The sequence below is a fragment of the Tachypleus tridentatus genome, chromosome 13 (assembly GCF_004210375.1).
Source record: "Tachypleus tridentatus isolate NWPU-2018 chromosome 13, ASM421037v1, whole genome shotgun sequence".
Lineage (NCBI taxonomy): Eukaryota > Metazoa > Arthropoda > Merostomata > Xiphosura > Limulidae > Tachypleus > Tachypleus tridentatus.
In genome coordinates this window covers 153,945,077-153,966,986 of record NC_134837.1, presented here as the reverse complement: position 1 = coordinate 153,966,986, position 21,910 = coordinate 153,945,077, and the positions used below count along the sequence as shown (strand labels likewise).

General features: G+C 32.5%; 1 protein-coding gene across 1 annotated transcript in view; it reads left to right on the top strand.

Annotated features, from left to right (window-relative positions):
• LOC143240733 (uncharacterized) overlaps nt 1-20,531 on the top strand; it is a 58,359-nt gene extending 37,828 nt beyond the window's left edge. Inside the window, exons 3-4 of the mRNA XM_076483664.1 lie at nt 14,642-14,696; nt 18,307-20,531. Coding sequence (XP_076339779.1) covers nt 14,642-14,696; nt 18,307-18,555 — 304 coding nt within the window. The 3' untranslated portion in view covers nt 18,556-20,531. The remainder of the gene's footprint in view (nt 1-14,641; nt 14,697-18,306) is intronic.
• The last annotated feature ends 1,379 nt before the right edge of the window (nt 20,532-21,910 follow it).

Below are 21,910 nucleotides of genomic sequence, written 5' to 3'. Positions count from 1 at the left end.
AAATGTGACAAGTACACTTTGGCATTAACTGCCAATCCAAAACTTGCATAATGCCAATGTTACGGTTATGTATTTTTCATTTATTTCATATTACAATAAAGAGAAATCGTGTAAACTAAATGAATGTGAATGCTGGATATAAATTTAAACATATTGGGGAAATAGTATTCTATACAAATATATATTATTGTAATATTATTTATCCAAAGTTTCCATGTTTGTATACGTTTTGAGAAACTGAATTTCGATCGTATTTTCCAAGCAACTGCGTTGCCATGACAGCAGTGTGATTGGTGCGTAGTTTCTAAGGTAGCTAATTTTTTTAGGTATGTATATTTCTTCATAAATTTTAGTCAATTGTAAAGACTTTTTTGTTACAATTGTGTGAAAATTGCGTGTATTGATCGCATGTTTCGTCAATGAACGTGGTGAGTTGTAGACATCGTTTTTTATTGTATAATATCAATTAGCGGTATAATTCGACCTAACTGTACGTGTAGGTGTCACCAACCGCTTCTCTGCAGTTATGTACTTCTGTTTGCTTGTAAGTTTAATATGACCACTAGTTTCTATATAATGATGTATTATGTGGAAGTTTAAGACATTTAATCCGTTTACAAATACGAAATGATATTTTTTGTTTGGAATTACTTTAGTGATCTGTCATATTACATTGCCCTAATAAAAGTCTCATTTATTTATTATACGCAGTCAGTTAAGAAAAATTAAGTGCACACACGCACACACAATTTTAATGGAAAATGTTAGGGTAAATGTAATAGGAAGATTGTGTCTGATTTGTTAAAACTGCGATGTCAAGCCACGTACAGATGAAAATAAAACAATAAACGGTGCCAGGAAAGTGAATAAAGAAACACTGACCACTATTAAATAATAAACTACACAATTATTAAAGGAAACTAATAATATACTACAAAATACAATTAAATTAGTTTCAACTACCATGACACTGTTTTTCTACTTCATAGCGGAAGAACTGCTATATATACTGACAGCTTCTCATTGGGGTTAGAGTGATTTATACCACATCATTCTTAAGATAATCAGTGTGGATACTTATACTAATTGTGCCAGATGATAGTGTATTGTTTCATGTGTGAAATTGTGAAAATTAAACGTTTTAATTGTACTTCGTGAAAATGTACCCATCGAACGACGTGTGCAAGACTGGGCTTCCCTCCGTCGACTCTACACAAAAAGCGAGGATTATTTTTAATTGTATGCCGGTATTGACCTGGCAACGTAAATGCTCTGCGTAGTTACAACCTTCACAGGGTGACATAATTTCCCGCTAGTTAAAGTTGGCTCGAACTGGTCTGCTACCTTTTATGTAAAGTACTTCTAAGGTTACCAGGCGCAAGGAAGGATAGGTATAATGTTGGTCACATGAACGTCTGCATTTCTTTAGAATCCAGTTCTGTCAATGCTGTTGTCAAAGAGAACGAGAGGGAGTTATCAATGGCTGTGATACGTGAAATTGTTTGACAGAATTGATCTGAGACATTTTTCTCTTTTTTTATCGACTATATTTTATGTGCCAGCAATATTAAGTATGGGACGCGCGCTTACCCGATTCGATTTTTATTGCTCATCAGGATCTTTACCAGCCCACCCTCAAACTGAAATTCCTTTTTAAGCAGAATTAGAGTAAATTAATCTATAAGGGATGGCTTGCGCAAATATCCCTCGTATAAGTTTGTGCGAAATTAAACAAATTATTTGAGATGACGGAGCTATGAGTTGGAAGTATATACTTGAAAGAAAAACAAACAAACTCGGAGCCATTCTATGAGCCAATATGCCGCGGCTAAAAATAGGTTATTCCGTAAAATATTAGTTAGAAGCTTAACTTTTGTAAGTTTCGTAATACTGTAAATACGTATTGGATAGTTTAGCATCTCAAAGTATCAAAAATATGTCCTTGGATATTCTAAACAATTTGCGTATGTCTGCGTGTTGTTAGGTGCAAATTTTTCTGTGTTCTGTCGTTACTTGTGCTCCAGTTTGCGTTTTATTTTTCCGTAGTTACACTGCTCTGATACTAGTAAGAATCACAAAGTTAAACAGAAATTATTAGTGTAAGAAAGGGAAGGAACGAAAAAAAGATTTAGTAATATTTTAAGGAGATAAAACATAGATATGATCTTAGTTTAACTATTTATTATCCATCAATTTATGTTTTACAATAAAACTAATACACTGAAAGCGACCTCTGACTTAATTAAAAGTTTTGTATTTTTTCTGGTTTTAGGTAATAATTACACAATTGATTATTTTATTAATGCGCTGAAAAATCGTGTGCGAGTGCAACCAAAAATGAATTAAGGATGCAACTTAAAGGAATGAAATCAAAACTGGCTACATTAGTCTGATGGCTACACTTAAATAAAATACGCAGCCTAGCTAACTAATGAATGAATACTTGCTATAAAATTATTATCAGTGCTATAAGCGTAGCTACCAGTTTGATTTCATTCCTTTAATTCACACGTCCAGTCCTTTTTTGGCCACACCTTTATTCGCACCTGAGGAGTTTTTAATTAGATATCATGAAATTTTTGTTAGTACACACCAGTAAACCACACCAAGTAACAGTGACGCTCGATAGCAAACAACATTAGCTTTAGTTTCACAACCTTATTTGGAACGGACCTATATTTTACAAAACCGATCAGATGTTTTAAAATATGTAATGGAAGTTTTCATATATAAAACAGTGACAATAACTTCCTCTGTAGTAACGACAGAAACTAGATTAACAGTTTCTTGTCATCACCAGCCTGCACTCGATACAACCACATCAAGTATCATTATTTAAGCGAACTGCTAAAGTTAATATCATGTGTGACCAAACCTTATCTAATTACGAGAGTTTCATAAAATTTAACAAATCTGTGTTTAAAAGTTGGCAATGAATAATAACTGTCTATTCGTATGGTTCTTTTGAAAACTTGAACTATAAATTGCTAATCTAGTTTGCTTGGTTTCAAGAAATTCAATCAAAACTATAGATTTTATATCTCGTATATTTCTTAATGGATTGCTTTAAAATTTGGCAAGTAAAGCAAGGTTCCAGTAGAGCACAACCACTGAAAATGATAGTTTGGAGTAACACAATGCGAACTATAAAAAGTATTAAATTGCTGAACTGTCGCTCATTAACACGCAGTGTGTCCTGATCGTCCTTTCAACCATGTAGGTGTTATAATGTGACGATCAATCCCACTATTCGTCGGTAAAATAGTAGCCCAAGAGTTGGCGGTAGTGGTTATGACTAGCTGCCTTCTCTAAGTCTCGCACTGCAAAATAGGGACGACTAGTGCAACCAGCCTTCGTGTAGCTTTTCGCAAAATTCCAAACAAATCAAGCTAGTTTGTTCTGCAGCTTGTTTGGGCTGCACTACACACCATCGTGTCCTTTTTTTTTTTTTTTTTTTTTTTGCGGTTGTTACCACTAATGGTTTTGATTGTTACTTTTTATTTCCAGCAATTACCATTAGTATTACCTCTTGTATTTTTTCTCCATATCAGTTATTATCATTAAAGGTTATTTTTCTTGCCAGGCGTTATCACCTGTCCCGTTCTGGTTACTTAAGTGATGTATTTTTTATTTGTTCTTTACAAATCATTGTTATTTGTATTTTTGTCTGGTTTTTATCCTGATCTGTTATTCGTTGTATTCCTGTTTATATTTGGAAGTGTCATAATTTTTCATTACCAATACATTCTTATTTTTACGCTCTGCAACTAATAGTTTATTCTGATACTTAGGTTACCGATAAGCTAGTTCCACATGATCGCCAATACTTGAATTACATACAGCTCAAGCATACATAAAGATCTAGGTACTGTTTAATTGGTTACCAAACTATCCCCTCTCCAGAACATCGTGTTTCTTATTATCGTACTTTTTTCTCGAACAAAACGCGCCAGAAAGTAAATGGTCCACTTTTAACCGTTCTCATGGCATCCACTGCTGGCCCCAACTAATGCCGGCTATTCATCTAATTTTGTATTTGGCCCCATTACATTCCCTTACTCCACCGGGTAAGACAAGCCATAGTATTGGTATACATCAGACGATACACACAGTCCCTTATAGCATTATATGAAATGTTAGATAAATAGCTTTAGCTTCTGTTTGTTTTAATTTAGTATGTAGCGAACGAGTTTCAACTGCACACGTGCTCTTAGCAGAGTGTCCGCGTCTCACCAAACATGCCCGCTCTTTCAGCCGTGGGAACATTACCATGTACGGTCAATCCCACTATCCGTTGGTAAAAGAGTAACCCAAAAGTTGGCGACGGGTGGTGATGACTAGCTGCCTTCTGTCTAGTCTTACATTACTAAATTAGGGACGGCTAGCGCAGATAGCCCTCGTGTAGTTTTACGCGAAATTCGAAAAACAAGCAAAACACAATAAGCAAACTGAGAGTCGAATTTATCCAACATGTTGATTTTGCTAAAAGTACCGATTATAACGTGCGACTAAAACTGTCTAATTACAGCTTGTATTCGTCGTATGCAGGTTTTATATCTGTACTTCGAGAGTACTGTGCTGGTAGAGTCCATTATCAAGGGTGCTTTATTTATGCAGTGTTAATGATCTAATGGAATTTATATACATTTTAAAACAAAATCAGGTAATCCGATTTATTTTATTAACATGGTTACCAACTGATAACGTATGAAAAGGAAATACCTTGTTAATGTTAAAAATACCGGATTGTTTTTGTCAATACAAACATGGGCTGGATTGAGCCTACTGGTGACATAAGAGCTAATGAATTTTTAAGGACCCATCAACGGAATTGTGTTTTCAAAAAAAAAATCAGGTTATTGAGGATCCCCCCTCCCAAATCTTTTGAGCCCCAAGACTGTAGCCATGTCAGTCCTCATTATTCCGGTACAACACAGGGTAATTTCTTCAAGAGAGGAAAGGTGGGATACTATATTTATTGTGTTTGGTGTATTAGCTTTATAATTTTCAGGATTGAAACATTGTTAGAAAGTGCTGACGTGTGGAGAAGTCAAACTACATTTCGATCCATTTTCAAAACTTTTTCACTTGTTTGTAAAACCAGCATTTACAATAATGAAATAAAGAATTCCGTTTTAATAAATCATAACTATTTGAATTTACGTCCCTTTACACTAAAACAAAACTGTTAAATCGACTTCTGAAAGTCGTTCAATATAACCAGTTTTCCCCAACAGTACTCAACAAAATTGGGCTTCATTTTAGACGCTGGCCAATGAGAGAGCGCTCATGCAACTTGCTACTCTAAGTATTTGGTCGCAGCGAACGATCGTTTCACATAGAAGACAGATCCGCTTGAGTCTGGATATTATCGTAGCGAAAGCCTATTTTAAAACAGTGTGTTTTATCATTATTGACACTAATCGTGAGTTCTGTACAGTTTTAAGTAGTCGTGTGAGGTAAATACCAAAGCTAGTTATCATAATTTTTATTTATACGTGTTTCGACTTAAGGTCGTTTGTATCGAGAGCAAGACAAAAGTGAAATAGCTGAGTTTACAAGGTATTTCACTGTAAGGCAGCAGTTTAATGTTGCTGTTCAAGCCTTGAATAATAGTAACTTGTCTAGAGTTCAACCTTTGGCTGGTTGTGACAACTACCCGTACTTTCTTATCGACAGTTTTTATCTTCTGCCAGTCACACTCGTTTTGCCGGGTTTTTCTCCCCTTTTCGTTTCTTTGTACTTGTGTCCAAAGACTATCAAGCCATTCTACTTCAGTTGGCTTTCATCATATCGTCAGATGGCCTGAGATCTTCCATTAACAGTGATCACACGTATACGTCAGAATATATGTTGATCAGAGAACTTGACCCTCGTGTCTTTTGCTGCATTGTAAAAGAGTGGAAACGGTAAAGCTGAAACATCCATCGGAAAATCCATAAGACACAGCATCATGAACGCTATAGTTCAAGTCAGTGTAGTGGATGACGATATACAACAGGATTGTAGTGACAATCATACTTCTTTCCCATCCACACTGGATCTTAAATTTCCAGATAATTCTTTGTTCTCCGTCTATTGCTTCATCAAAAACTTCATCGGGTAAGCTATTACAGAACGTTTCGTTTAAGCACAGATGTATCCATGTACTTGTAACGAAACGTGCGACAAAGATAGCTTCGCAGTTGAATACCTGCATGTTCTTCGTAATGACGAGAAACCCACTTGAAGTAAAAATGTATTTCAGGACGGCTGGTATGGATATTAACACTTTCTAATAAAGCAGAGAAGATGATCTAAGGAGATCGAAACGTTGTTCTGCGCTTTATTAGTAAAAGTTTTAACACCCATACCAACCGTCCTGTCATACCAAACATGCTCACCCTTTCAGCTGTGGGGGCGTTATAATGTTCGGTCAATCCCACTATTCGTTGGTAAAAGAGTAGCCCAAGAGTTGGCGGTGGGCGGTGATGGCTAGCTGCATTCCCTCTAGTCTTACACTGCTAAATTAGGAACGGCTAGCGCAGATAGCCCTCGTGTAGCTTTGCGCGAAATTCAAAACAAACATACAAACCAGCCGTCCTGAGATACATTTATATGTTGTGTAACAGATGTAAAAAATTTACTAGTTCACTAGTTCGTCATGATTAGTTTTTAAAGTAATAACACTTTTTTTGTAGTTAATATTAACCCACATAACGACGATAAAAATGTTTGTAGCCACTTACGTATGTGCTCAGTATAGAAACATGCTCAGATGAAAGTGTATATAATTATTAATGATTATTTAACCTCCAAATATTCAAGATGAAATCGTAATATTTCCATAAAGGTGTGCTTTACTACCAAAGTTTATTACTGTTTCAACTTTTAAATCAAATTGTTGCTGCTAATTTATAATACGTTATATGTGTGATTTAACGCATGTTCCAATGAATATATTTTTTTAAATATGTAAAACCCTAGTTGTTTTTTTTACACCTTTATATTGTACAGTCATGAAGCAAACGTATTTGTGATGTGATTTAGCCTTGAAAAATATAAATAACGAAAGTGTGGTAGACAGTCTTAATATTTATTGTTTGTAGTCATAAGTTTTAAACTGTTACTCCATTACCCAATAATGAATTGGCCGTATTTAGTAATGGAGAATCGTCGCCACGCTTCAGTTAGGAACCAGATAGCAAATGGCTAGTTGTAATGCTCTCTTTTGTAAGCTGTAGTTTAGGAAAGTCAGATTCTGCTCTTCTTCTGTTGAAGAATGAACTTCATACAAGCCGGTAGGAGGGGATATTTTATGATGTATATACAGATGACATTAATTCGTGGTTGTTCTTTTAATTATATCATTTGAAATCCTTGCTTTGTGGATGAAACTGATATAATTACCGTAAATTTGACACTCACTTTGTACTCTTTTCTTCAAATTTATTTCTTGGCCACAAGTATATCTGAGAAAAAAAAATAGTTCATCTATTGCAAGTTTATTTTTTCTTAGAACTTAATATATTTCTGGTATGAGGGTTAAAGAAATTTAACAATATAGTTTCCAGATTCTTGATAGTCATATAATATCATAAGAGGTGCCAAACTTAAATATCAGTGGTTCGAACACCAAACAAGGGTTAACAATAATGTATTTTTTAATGACTTCCAGAGCTGTGATTGGTGCATAAACATGAACTAGTTATTTAATTCAAAGAATAATAAACAAAAAGATGCAGCGTATGGACAAGACACTTTAAACGGTTTCATTTCTTGAAGTTTGTTGTTTCTACTTCTCATCAAATAATCTATACTGTCATTAATTTATAATACAGTAAAATAGTTTTACCCTTGACATTAACTGAATACATAAACGACATTTGTGTATAGCTATGATAACACTGCCATTATAAAGTAATTTCAACCCTATCCTCAGTTTAATGTTATCCATATCAGGCTTCTAATAATCAGCCATCGAGTGTGAAACGCCAGTGATTGGTCATTCAGTCTGTAATAAATGGTCTCGTACAACCTTGTCTCTGTCGTCACTTGTGCTCAGTTCAAAGTGCTTAGATTGTTCACAGTAGGTGACGTTAAGGTGCTTCACTTCTATATACAGTAGTGTAAGTGCAGAAAGAAATAAGAATTGGTGAACGTACCTAACTTTACACCTTAGAATGATAGTGCTTAATGCCATATATTATGTCTGCATCGTTATAGACGGTGATCTCCTCTTGCATGGTGCGAATGGGAAGAGGGGAGGATCTAATGAAATTCTATAAACACTTATCGGGCTTAATTCTATAGAACGTGTGTGGAATGTTCGTGAGGGACGCGTCACATCCTACTAAGTGTCTTGAGATATTAAAGATGCGCCGGTGGAAGCAGCTTATTCGGCCGAGTGGCAGGGAACACGTTTGAACCTTACCGGCACTAGTTCTAAGCCTGCAGCATGAGTGCCAGAATGCCTTACTGTTGTTGGTGATCGTATTAGAACAGTGGAGTGAAATATCGTCTGTAAATGTGCAAACCGCAGAATGAATTGGCAGCCATTTGCATTTTCTATCCTAGTGTATTATAAGGTATTTGATTTGCCTAGAAGCACCTTAAGGGAGTGATTCACATTGCGTAATATCTGTGATGTTTCGTTGTTTTATCCAAAATATTTTAAATTCCAATTACTGTTTAATCGTTTTGTTATTACGTAAATGAATTGGATAACCATAAGTCTAAGCTCTATTTTGTGCCAAGAGTGATTCACATACCCGTACTAATGTAACAGTTATGTATTTTCGTAGGAATTCTTGGAAAAAAACTTCTTCACGATTTAGTAACTTATCGATGAACAAGATCGTAAAGTTATCAGTTTTTGCTTGAAAGCATAAAGCAATTCAGCCTAGTCGGTTATCTTAGCCAGTTATGAATGTTGGGTTTGAAGTTTACACCGTTTTTATGTAGGTGTATGTAGTAAAATTTGCTGAACAGTTACACTTCATTTAGTTTAAGTACTGACGAATTACATTACGTTGATTTTCCTTATAGTTCAGTAGTTTCATGTGCTTCGTTTTTATTGTTAGTTTCCAGTTGTGGTTATGAAAACTTGAAAGATAATTAATTTATTGATCCAGAACGAGCTTCCATTTTTTTCATCTGCACTGTGTCTTACACTGTAGGTGAGGCTAGTACTATAGTCTAGGTTACAATGAACACTTTTTGGTGAAATGTTTTTTGTTGTTGTTTTTTTAGATATTTATCATACATCAAGTACAATGGGTGTGCAATGCCAAAGTTGTCGAAGCACGAAACCGTATTGGATGCTAAATATGATATTACACTACAGTATGACTGTTATTAATTTTAATAATCTTGGATCCCATTTAAATGTTACTTTAACATTTCTACTATATTTGTTTATTTTACACTTCTACCGTCGACTGAGTTAGCAGTAAACATAGAAAGACTTAGTTAAGACGTTGTGTTTTAACCGTTTATGACAAATTAAGAATGGTATTGTTAAAATATTGTTTTCATGTAATTTCATCTCATTACCCAATACGGTATCATGCTTTATAGTTTAAGCGTTACAATTGGAAACTGATCAGTATATAATGGAGGAAAATAAGCATAGATTTGAAATGTCTTTCAAATGGTTTTACAACTTCCGTTTGTCTGAATCGTGACTTTTTGGTTTTAATACTATCATAAAGATATACTGAGTGTGTGTGGCCTAATTATCAGGAATTGGAATGCAACAAACAAAAAACAGCACTTAGTGAAAGTGTTGACCTGCATATTTTAACGCTCTGTCGTTGTGGCTTTTATCTGTAAGCTCCCAAAATAAAACAACGCATAAAATCTGAAAAATTCTTGCGCTTTATTTGACATTTCTGCTTGTAAAATTTAGACTTTCATAAATCTGTGGACATACTGTCGTGAAAATAATTTTCTTTATAAAAGGGGTGTCTCAAGTTTAGTGTGAATTATTTTTAGTCTACTTCGTGAAGTTAATGGTACACGTGAATGATTTTTAACCTGTCGCAGATATGTAATTGCGAACTGTGGTGTCTGTCTGAGTGTTCGTCTGTCTACTGTTTGAAAAGCTGCGCACGCAGACAAAGCTCAACATTGACTTTTGAAAAGAAAGAACAGGCTTGAATTATTTTAATTTCAAATTTTATTGCGCAAGCAGGATATTCTACACTAAATTATTTCAACATACAAAAAGCAATACAATTTTTAAACGGTTATTACAAATAATAATTTATATTCCAAAGTATTACGAACTTACAACAAACAATACTGTCATCTATCTGATCTGTAATTGAATATTTTATCAATGATTCACGATGAACGAATTCTATGTTGATATTGTACAGTTCACTTAACGATTGGGAAAAAAAGTAGCCCAAGAGTTGGCGGTGGGTGGTGGTGACTAGCTGCCTTCCCTCTAGTCTTAAACTGCTAAATTAGGGACGGTCAGCGCAGATATCCCTTATGTAGCTTTGCGCGAAATTCAAACCAAACCAATCGCTTAACGGATAAGCTATTTCGCTTCTCACAACTTAGTTTTTCACAGATGAAGATATTTAATATCCTTATAGAAATGTTAGCGTCCGAAGTTGATTCACTGAAGTTAAACAGTTTGTATTCTAAATCTATAAATATTTCCACTCAAGAATCTGCAATTCCCGGTTAATAAGCATAAGGGAACAATACTGGTATTTAAGATACGTTGTACATTGTTGATTCTCACGCTCGAGAATCTTCTATAAAATTTCTTTCGCAACGTCCCACGCTGGTACAGCGGTAACACTACGGATTTACAACGCTAAAATCAAAGGTTCGATTCCCCTCAGTGGATTCAGCAGATAGCCCGATGTGGCTTTGCTATAAGAAAACACACACTCTTCCGCAACACATTTAACGCAATAAGTTGCATGCATTAGAAAATATTTAACTGAAACAGCAATCGATATTATAATAAATACATGACAGTAAATCCGTTACAGCCCCTCTGGTGAGCTTGTTTTTATTCAGAAGCTCTTAATATTTAAAGTATCCATATTTTATAGACCGAACATAGGAAAAACATTTCTCAACGGTAGTAAAAGACAGGTGTTCTCTACATATTAAACTCGCATGTTTACCACCTGGCTTCAAATATTTTATGCTAAGTGGTACTTAAGAAAACTAGCATAAGTTTTCTCTCTTAATTGGTAGACGTACACCTACTTCTGTAAAGGCTATTAAAACAGAAACGTTTGTAGTGCTAACCTATACAAGTATGTAGTATGTGATCGTATGTGCTTTCATTTACGTTTACCTCAGTTACACTGCTCGTGCTGGATCAATATTTTTTCTGTTGAACTAGTTTTGTAATAAAACCCCAGTTGTTGTTTTTATAGTTGTAACACATATTATACACATTAAATTAGTCATGACTGTCAAGCTTAACGTAAAAGTTCAAGTCATTATAAAATAATATAAAAATTATGTTGCTTAAGTACATTTACAAACCCGTCGATAGAGGGAGGGGTAACTGCTCAGACTCCTGGGCGAATGGAAACTAGTTATACCGTAAAGCTCGCAAAGCACCTTTTGGCTATATCTTTATTTACTTGTATAAAATCTCCTTTTCTTTTAACTTTTATCTTCATTGATTGAAATAATAACCTGAGTAATAACTAAGGTATTTATTACTTTATAGATTTAATAGTTAATAGATATTTGTCTCGTTATTGACGTTTTTAATCTTATACTTTGAGCTGCTGCTATGGCTTTTCCTTGTTCATAAGCTCGTTGCTGCCCAAATTTAGAACCTTCTTTTTAATAAATTATTTAAATTGTTTAAAAATAGAGACAGGGAAGGGGTCCGACAAGGATGTTTGTTACGGAGGGCTTGCTGACTCTCGACGGAATTTGTACGTTCATGACTTGGAACTTCCCGCTCGTTTCGTATCGAAGCAGTTATCAAGTTGCATGAAAGCCGTGTGCCTGTTTAACATAGTTCTGCAATTATCCATTTATTACATATTTATTATTTGTCTAAAGAAATGCTATTTCATAAGCTTGCTCGTATAAAGAAAGTAATATTAATCGCCCTGGTTGTTACAAGTTTTAGTTCACCATTTATGCTGACCTTTGATACCGAATGATATAGAAGCAAACCACATACGACAGTCTTGGTACTAGGGATATGAAAGGTTCAATTCTGTGAGACTTTCAGATACATGCGTGATCATCATATATGTACACAGTCATGCCGAAAGGTTTTATTGTAGCAATAAGAGTTTTGTATTAAGACTGAAACCCTTCATGTGTTATAAATCCAGTTATCGAAGCATTTGTTTGGTTTCGTGATGGTCTATATGCAAAAGGTGAATGAACTGCCCAACGCAAAACTAAAATTAGATATTCTCCTATCAAGGTACGAAAGAAATAACTTGATTTTTATTTTTGTCATAATTAAAAAAGTAGCGCATGGTTTATGTAATGACAGTATCTGTTTCTTTATAGAAAGTAATGCAAAGCCCAATCCCCAATGATAAACGTATTGTTTCTTCAACTACAAGTTTTACAACCTATAGTGTTCAACGAACTAACAGTTGACTTCGCACATATGCTAAATGTTCGCTTAATTACAAATTTTCTGGTACGTACGGTAATTACCGTACCTCTAATACTTTGTTGGAACACGAACTCGATGTTCCCGAAACTTTCATAAAATACAAATCGACTAACAAACTCGCTAACTTAACAGTCAATCCATTTCTATAAGAGGGTTAGTAATCATTCTACTACTCTGATAACGTGCGTTTAGTATCGTCAAATAGTTTACTAAACTTCAAAGAAAATTCTAGTCTCAAAATCAAGCTTTATCATGTGGCCGTTAACAATTTCCTGTAGCATATGTATACAAAATAAATACTTAAACAGTCAATAAAATCAAATCAAAGAGGACTATGTGAAAAACACCAAATCTGTGAGGACATTTAAATGAACAAAACAAGCCCAAACAAAATTAAAGATGCTTTTGTTCATTTATATATAATATGCACGCACGCACGCACGCTAACGTCTATTACATAAATTTAAAAAAAACAACGTAACCTGTACTACTGTTCTCGGGCCCAGCATGGCCGTGTGGTAAAGGCGTTTGACTCGAAATTATAGTTTCTTTATTTCAGGCGTTATTGTTCCTAACTTTTTAAGAAAAGATCTCTTCTGTAAGTCTCAGATGCTCACTAGGATTTTCATCGAGTGAATACTTTCAATTGCATGGCCAAATTGTGTGTTTTGTGTGCATTTGGTGTAAAGAGAGTCTGGCGTGAACATTATTTCGTTTTTCTAAACAGTTGTAGTCAAATATAAACTATAAATAACTCTAGAAAGCTTACAGAGGAGGAAAGACTCCAGTTTGCCTTTCAGTTTTATTAAAAACCCTGATATGGAGACATCAAAAACAAAAGGAGGGCACTAGAGAGTAAGTTTATAAAATATTAGGGCTTTAAACAACAGTCTTGAAAATGTGCAATTCAGTAGGCATGTATCATATTTCAAAATTTATTATGTGAAAACAAAATTTCATGGTTACTTCTATAAAAAAGATGTTGCACCTTAAAATTTTGTACATCATGAAAAATAAACTTGAAAGAGAAACTAATACCCTCGTTTTCATGTTGTTGAAACTGAACAAAATTTCATCAATGACAACACTTGTCAAAACCTTGTGATGAAGGTTGATGTATTTATAAATATCTCCAACATGATGTGTCCTCTTTCTTTAATACATTCAGTAAAGTGTAATTTTCTCTTGATGAGGAAATGTAATTTTAAAGTAATGTTTACAAGATACTTAAACAACTCGTATGATGTATGTGTACAAATGGTAAGATGATAATATAGGTAAAAGTTCTAATTATTTTTCATTTAGTTTATCACCAGAGGATGCAGCTATCACATTCTTTTATGAAAAGTTATGGGGTTGTTTATTTAGTGTTTATAGTGGAGCATTTTTACAAGTAAAACTTTCAATTTTTTGTTAAACAATGAATAACATTAATAAATATTCACATGCAAGAAACCAAGTTGCATAATTTTTAAGGTGAATAACAAAGTGGTAATTTAGCAGTTTAATATCTTTTGCATTCATTAATAAATTTACTAACTGTAGTGCATAATAGTTAAAGCATTAGCAAAATATTAAATGTATTATTTCTTTGACTTTAAAATTGTTTGCATTTGTTAAAAATCATATTGTTGAAAAGATTTATGAAAAGATTGTGTATATTTACTGTTGCAAAAAATCTTGTATCATATTTTTATGGTATGTGTGTGTGTCCATAACCTTACAGTAGCTCATTCTTTTATCTTTATATAATAAGTCATTGATATCTTTTATTAATATAAGACTTATTTTTAATTTCCAATTTTTCTCTTTTTTAATAGTAGCAAACATTATAATATGTTTTGCACTCCAATAAAATTTCTGGTTTGGAATTAGAAAAAGAACAATTTCTGATATCCTTATATATATCAAATTAACTACTAAACATATATTAAAAAGTTAATGCTGTCTAGAATTGCTTTGAGTCTTCTATATGTGTGAATTTACTTCTGTACTTCATGTTCATTCACATTATTTGTATATTTTTAGTGCACCATCAGGTTCCAGCACTGTGGCAATAGATAACAAGATAGAGCAAGCAATGGTACAGTTTAAAATTAAGTCATTTTGCAATAGGTTAAAACTTGAAATGGTATAATAATTTTGTACACTTAGTAACATTTGAAGCTTAAGTTTTCATATGTATACTTTTCATTTAGTATTTTATTATATGTGGGCTGAGCAGTATTCATTTTGGAGACACTAGATTTGAAGATACAACACCACAAAAAAACTTCAAGACTATGCAAAAATGTGCTAGTATTCTTGAGGTCAAATTGCTCTCTTTACTCTTGAAATATTCTTTTGTTTTTGATTTTCATAAAATCTAGCTTGCTTATTTTTGGGGAAGAGAGATTTTGGACTATTTTTACTTTAAGGTTTGAAGTCAGTAAGAATCTGAAAATTATATTGAATCAGACTTGTTATATGCAATAAAATTTGATTACTTTTAATTTTGCTTACTGATTAGTTGAAATGTAATGTAAGCCCTACTCTTCTGCACCTGAAATCCATTTATTCTGTCCATTACCTAAAGGAAAATAATGTAATGTTTGATAATAGAACAAGATTACTTTATACACTTACACAGACCTTACCTCTTCATCTAATCAGTACATACTAGATCTACTTCTGCAGAGTAGCAGTGTTCTGTTTGAAGAGTAAAACTAAAATTGAGAGTAACAAGTTTTTTTTTTTGCATTTGAAGTTCATGTGTAATGGTGTGTTGTATTGTACAGAGTACATAATTATTCCTGTTTCATGGTGTGTGCACACTTTTGCTGACACCAAGTCAGTACAAATTGCAACGTTAAGTGCCCCTTATGTGACATCATTTTAGTACCTACTAATTGACTGACAAACAACACACTGCTGTGTTCTGGTGTGAGTGGTTAAAAGAGTTGACCCCTCCAGGTGGTTTTGAGTCCCCTTTCAGATAAAAAATTGATTTGGATGAAATTAAAATATGAAACAAAGCTATATTGACCAATAATTATAGTTAAATGTCTTTTATATTTAGATTATTTATCATGTGTCTTTACCTTATTGGTAATGTTCTTACTGATTCCTGTTCCATCATTTATGAACAGTTCAATGTTTGCACCTTATGAATTGCATATTGAAGTTATTATTTATCTGTAACTTTGATATCCATTCTGACTTATTTATAGAAAAGATACATGCTTAACGTTTGGAAACAAAAATTTCATCAAGATGGTGTAAAAATAATTTAATGCTAAATGTAATGTAGAAAACAAACTTCCATCACAAGGACCAATTTTTCCTTCTACAAACATAATAATTAAATTTTTGTTACAAGGAAAGCAACAAAGAAAGTTATTTTGTAAAATTTACTTACAGTACATAGAAATTATAAGATATTTCATAAAACCATGTATGTCATTAGGCCAATATGGAATATTTTCTTTGATTTGAATGTTAACTTAGATATGGTATAGTGTATTGTCTTTCAGTTGAATATGTATATGCTTCTTTTGATATAGTGTTTTAATGTTCAAAGTATTGTTTTTTATTAAAAATTGAGAAATGGGTATAACATTTATGAACTAAAGGAAACTTGACTAATATGTCAAACATATCACGCACAGTTTTATCTCATGCTCATATTTAACTAACATTTTACCAAAAAATGATGAAACCCTGTATTTGGAGTTCATAATCTAACATGAAAGCAAATTTTGTTTATTAAATATTCATTGATATTCCAAATAGGGATATGTTTTAATCTTTTGCAAAATTATAGACAATTGTTCATAAAATCCACAGCAATTTTGGTAAGAATAGTATCTGAGAGTGAAATAATTTATTGTTAATGAGGTTTTTGTAATTTTAATATTTTTAGTTGTACAACATTACACAGTAAATATATAATTTACAATACTAAATGATCTTTTTAAATGAAAAATAAATTTGTTAGATGAACATATTTTAAACCTAAACAAAACAATTTATTTTTCTTGTGGAAATTCTCCTCCTAATATCTTTTTAACAAATATCACATAAAGATGTCCTACACCACTTAGTGTTCACAGAAATTTAGCAACTGGAAACTTTATTGATAAAAGGTCATAATGATCAATATAAGATTAATAAGAATAATTTTGAGAATCAAATAATATATTGAGCAAAATTGTTCAAACATTGTGCACATTTCTTACAATTTTAAATTTCCCAACAATAATTTGTTTTTACTTTGAGTATTCTCTTATAGAACTTTAGTAAACATTGGTCTCAAATTTGATGTGAACATCATGATTTCTACTTAAATATTTTCATGTGATTCACATGGTTTTATGAACTGATATACAATACACAAAGTAAGGAAGCAATTTGTAATTGTAGTCATGTTGAGTAGTATCATTTAAGTACCATAATGGCTTTCCTGGACTTCTTGAGGTGCCTTCACTTCATGCATAGTATACCATAGTACCAGAAAAACACTTAAAATTACTATTTTAAACTTTTTTTTTGTCTGTCTTCTTCACATTGCTTCAATTACCCTCAATGACAAGTGAGGTGAAGAGATCTGAATATCTCTGAACAACTCTGGTTTTCATAAGAATGAACTGGATTACAAAGTAAACCAAATTAGCCACTGAAGGTTTAAAATTATATTGGAATTACCATAATGTATCTTTTAATCAATGTTATCAGAGTATTGTTAATTATTACAGGTTATTTTTTGTATTATAATTGCTATAATACACCATTTTATTCAATCTTATTACGATAGTGGAGAAAAGTAAAAATATAAGTTTGAAATTAAATCTGTAAAGGAATTGAAATTTTTTTTTATATTGGTAAAATGTTTTGTTTTCTACAAGAATGACCCACAACTAATTGGCTCTTGTATATCAGATTTAAGCATGAATTCAATTTAATCGTGTAGGACTGTTTTTGTTAACTTATTGTAAAGAAAATGTTAATACAAGTATTATAAGACCAGTGGACTTAAGTAACTAATAATAATAATGAGTGAAAATTGTATGTTTTTAAGTATTACCATATTAAATAACCTTGAGTTTGACAGGTTCTTTGTTTTTAGCTGTATGGAATACAACTGAATCACTGTTAATAGTTTTTGACCATATGTTTGCCTACATTGGTGTTACAGATGATTTCAATGTGTATGTATATTTGGTTACATTATGATAGTATCATATTATACTATTTTAGCTATATCAATTTAAATATCTTTCTGTTAATGTCAATACCTCTTCCCCCATGTGCCATATCGAAAGAGGATGTTCATGAACTTTCACAGATCCCTTCTCCTTGAGAAACAAAGAATTCCTAATAACTATACATTCATACATTTAAATACTCTTAATATAAGTGCACCTCTGTCTTCCATGGTCTCTTCTTCCTTCAGTCTTTTCATTCACAACCAGCCTTTTAATTTCTTTTCTCATAATGTGTGCGAGAAACTCCAACTGTCTCTTTCTGGTGTCAATATGCAGCTTTTTCCTGTGACCTGCTCTTGAGAAAATATTTTCATTAATGTGAATCTACATATGAAAAAAAAGTCATTGAATGTTATTTTAAAATCTTTTTTTATTTATTTTTATGCATAATTGTCTAAATGTATGGGTCTACTTGGGTTTCCATCTCTGAATAAAGTTTTTATTTTTTAGGACTTAGTTAAGAGCCACCTTATGTTTGCTGTTCGAGAAGAAGTGGACGTCTTAAAGGAGAAAATCTCAGAGCTGATGGAGAAGATATCACAACTGGAATATGAAAATGGAATTCTGAAGACCCATGCCTCTCAAGAGACCCTTAATAAACTATCAAAAGGAGGACTTCAGTCAATTCCTCAGACTCAATTACAACAAAAATCAGCAGCTAAAGTTCAAGTTTCCAGTCAGTCACAGCATCCTTCATAACAGTTAGCAGTGAACAAAATAATGCAAGAGTTCCTTACTTCATCTGTTGTCATCTTTGTATCCAGAAAGAAAAACTTGAACTACCTTGTTCTTTGCAAGATTATCTAAGTTAAAGTGCTTGTATGTGTATGGTTAAAAATATATTCTGTATTCAGTCCATTGTTTTAACTTCTTACTTGTAATTAAAAGAAAGAGTTGTATCATATCTGATCTGTAGCAGATTGAAGTTTTTTGTTTTTCTCGTTGATGACTTGATGTTTCATGCAAACATTTGTCTACTGGGCATTTTATTCATTCAAGCTAATTTATAATTCCAGCATCAGCATGGTGTACTTGGTCAAAGAAATAAAGGAAATCTATAGTATTATTTTAAGTCTCAGAATTATAAAAATAATCTTAAATATTTTAAACATGTATATTTTCTTCTGAAGTTTTCTGTGATAATAAGGTAACTTATTAATACATAAAACCACAAATTAAGTAGAATAAATTTTGTAGTCTTCAAATAATATATTAAAATATTGCAAAAAATTCACAAGAATTTAGCTTGTTTTTTAGGACATTAATATTGATGCTTGTTAGGATTTTTCATGCATTAACTCTTACTCCACTATTTGCACTATGATGTAACAAGATTTTTTTTTTCTTTTTATTTCACCAGCTTCATCTGTAGTAACTATATTATTTTGAAATCAGTAGTTGTAATATTGTTAAGGTTCATACTAGTTGATAAATATTAGTGTAATATTAATTTTGACCTAGTATATATAGCAATTTACCAGAAAAACATAAATAATACATTAAAATTAAAAACATATTTAATGTTAGAATAAATCTGACGAAAGTTTTCAAGAAACAGTGTTTATGTTAAACTAAAGTTATGTTACTTGTAAATATTGTACAAAGCAATAGAAAATTAACACGATAATGTAATGCACACAAAATTGCACCTTTTCTATAATCTGTAAAACTGTTGTGTGGCCTCTTTGTTCATACTTAACATTTGGTATCTGTATTGGAAAAATTGGAGTAGTATTTTATTCATCTTTGATAACCAAAAATTAAGTCAGTTACTTTCTTCTTTGTTCCAATATATTCTATTTAAACAAGTTATCAATACTTTGTCGAGTCCATTTTTATTTTTGGAATTGATTAAATTTTTGTCTTATTAGGATGTTTAACTTCCCAAATTTGGTTGATTAAAATGTTGTTCAAGATTCATTAGTTTAACTGCCGTAAAAGCAAATAAGAAAACTTTAAGATTCAATAAAAAGTTTCAGTAAAAAAACCTTTTGATTGCAACCTATTCTTCCCATGCTTATGCTGTGATAGTAATGCAGGTGGCAATGTGCTTATTGTTCAGTCAAAAGTATAAATTATATAAGTGAATTGATGATATGTTGTGCTAACAAAGTGAAATAGTATCTTTAAAATAATAAATAATCGAAGACTTATTCTAGTATGAAGAATGTAAAATAAATAACTGAATCAAGTCACAGTATATAAAAAAAAGGCATATAGATATCTTCAAAAGGTTTTCTATTACATGATTTGTTAGGAAGAAATGTGTGCTAGAAGGTTTTCATAGAAAGGATAATTTTAGTTTGAAAATGTTGATCTGAAATATTTGAAACTAGAGTTGTGCCTAAGTACTGAAACAAATAAATCTGAAGTATTAATTTATGATAGTAAGCTGCAAATAAGTTCTTATACGGGAAAATATTGAAAAAGATAAGATTTTGAAGAAAATATATGAAATGTTTGTTTTCAGTTTCTTTTTTGTTTTCTATTATTAACAAGATTGTAATTTTAAAACAATTGTTACTATTTTATGTATATCTTTGTGTCGTGTTTTTCGCTACTAGTTACATTGGCTTTTTTTTTTGTGGATCATATTTCATGGTGACAAAATTTTTGAGCTAATTTTACATGTTATGTAAATAAATATACATTTGTAAATTAAATATGAAAAAGTAGATCGTTGACTATCTTTCTTTTATCCTTTATCAATTATATTTGTTTTCGTTTTAGCTATTCAAGGTTTATTACAGACAAGACATTTTTTTTTACAAAATAGAAGTTTTAAATAAAAAGATTAGTTATAAAATGAACTGAGAAACAAAAATGTGCGATTATCTACGTGACAGTAACTTGGTGGTCAGAGCATCTATCGAAATCCGTGGGCACGAAACCATACATGCCCTTTTAGCCGTAAGGGTACTATAACAATCGAGCACAATATTCGTTGGAAAAGAGTACCCCATGAGTTAGTGTTGACTAGCTGCCCCTCTAGTCTCGCTTGAAACTTTGAGACGGCTAGCACAGATAGCCTTTAGTAATATTGCGACAAATTGAAAAAAAACATCTTGCAAAGTTAGGCATGTTCATAGTTAAACATAATTTTGAGTAACATATATAATAAACCACCACACTTGTAAAGTATTTGCTGTAACTTTTTAATGTCCTATCGTTCACGTGAAATAGTAATTATCAGTTGTGGTGGAACGTTAGTGTTGACTGTTATTTTGTGAGTTCTGTATTATTTCCCCTCCCCCACATACACAAAAGGCAAAAACGATATTTCACTATGCTTCTGTTTATTTTCCATAGAATGTCTTGGAAAACGTAATTTGGGATATAAAGATTTGAAATAAACAACTTTGTCATGTTGGTATTAAAGGACCAGTCAGGCTACCTCGCATGCTGTATAGTGGCTAAACGATTAAAATTTAAAATTCATTTCTAAGAATGCGATAAATGCACAGGATAATTGTGCGGTTTCCTGGTGGGCAAATCCGCCCTTAAACAACAGTAACTGGATTCAAGTTTGTTAACTGACTAAAGAGCAATTTCTAATCCGGGGATCGCGGGTTTGAATCCCAATCCCACCAAACTCCTCCAAGATTTACAAACAATGAAATATTTATTTGTACGATTTTAGTTATTTAGTTGCTTATACAAATGTTTCCTTTTCAGCCGTAAGGGCTTTATAATGTGACTGTCAATTCCACTATTTCTTGGTAAACGAGTTGGCGGGGGTGGTGATCTTACACTGTTAACATAGGAACAGCCAGTGCAAATAGCCCTCGTTTAGGTTTGCGCAAAATTCGAATCAACCAAACAAGCAACTTCGGTTTCGACATAATTTTTCTCGTGTTTTGATTTCAAACGCTGTAATCTGCATCTGTTGACTCGGCCAAAGGTAGGATCCAAGGAGGCTAGTAGAGGTCCTAACAAAAAAAATAAATGGCGTGGTCGTAAACTGAAGGATACCTAATCCAGTTTATCTAAGTAAAAATGGCCACTTTGAAATAGTGGAGCTGTCGAGGTTTCTGTTCTAATCTGGATAACTTCA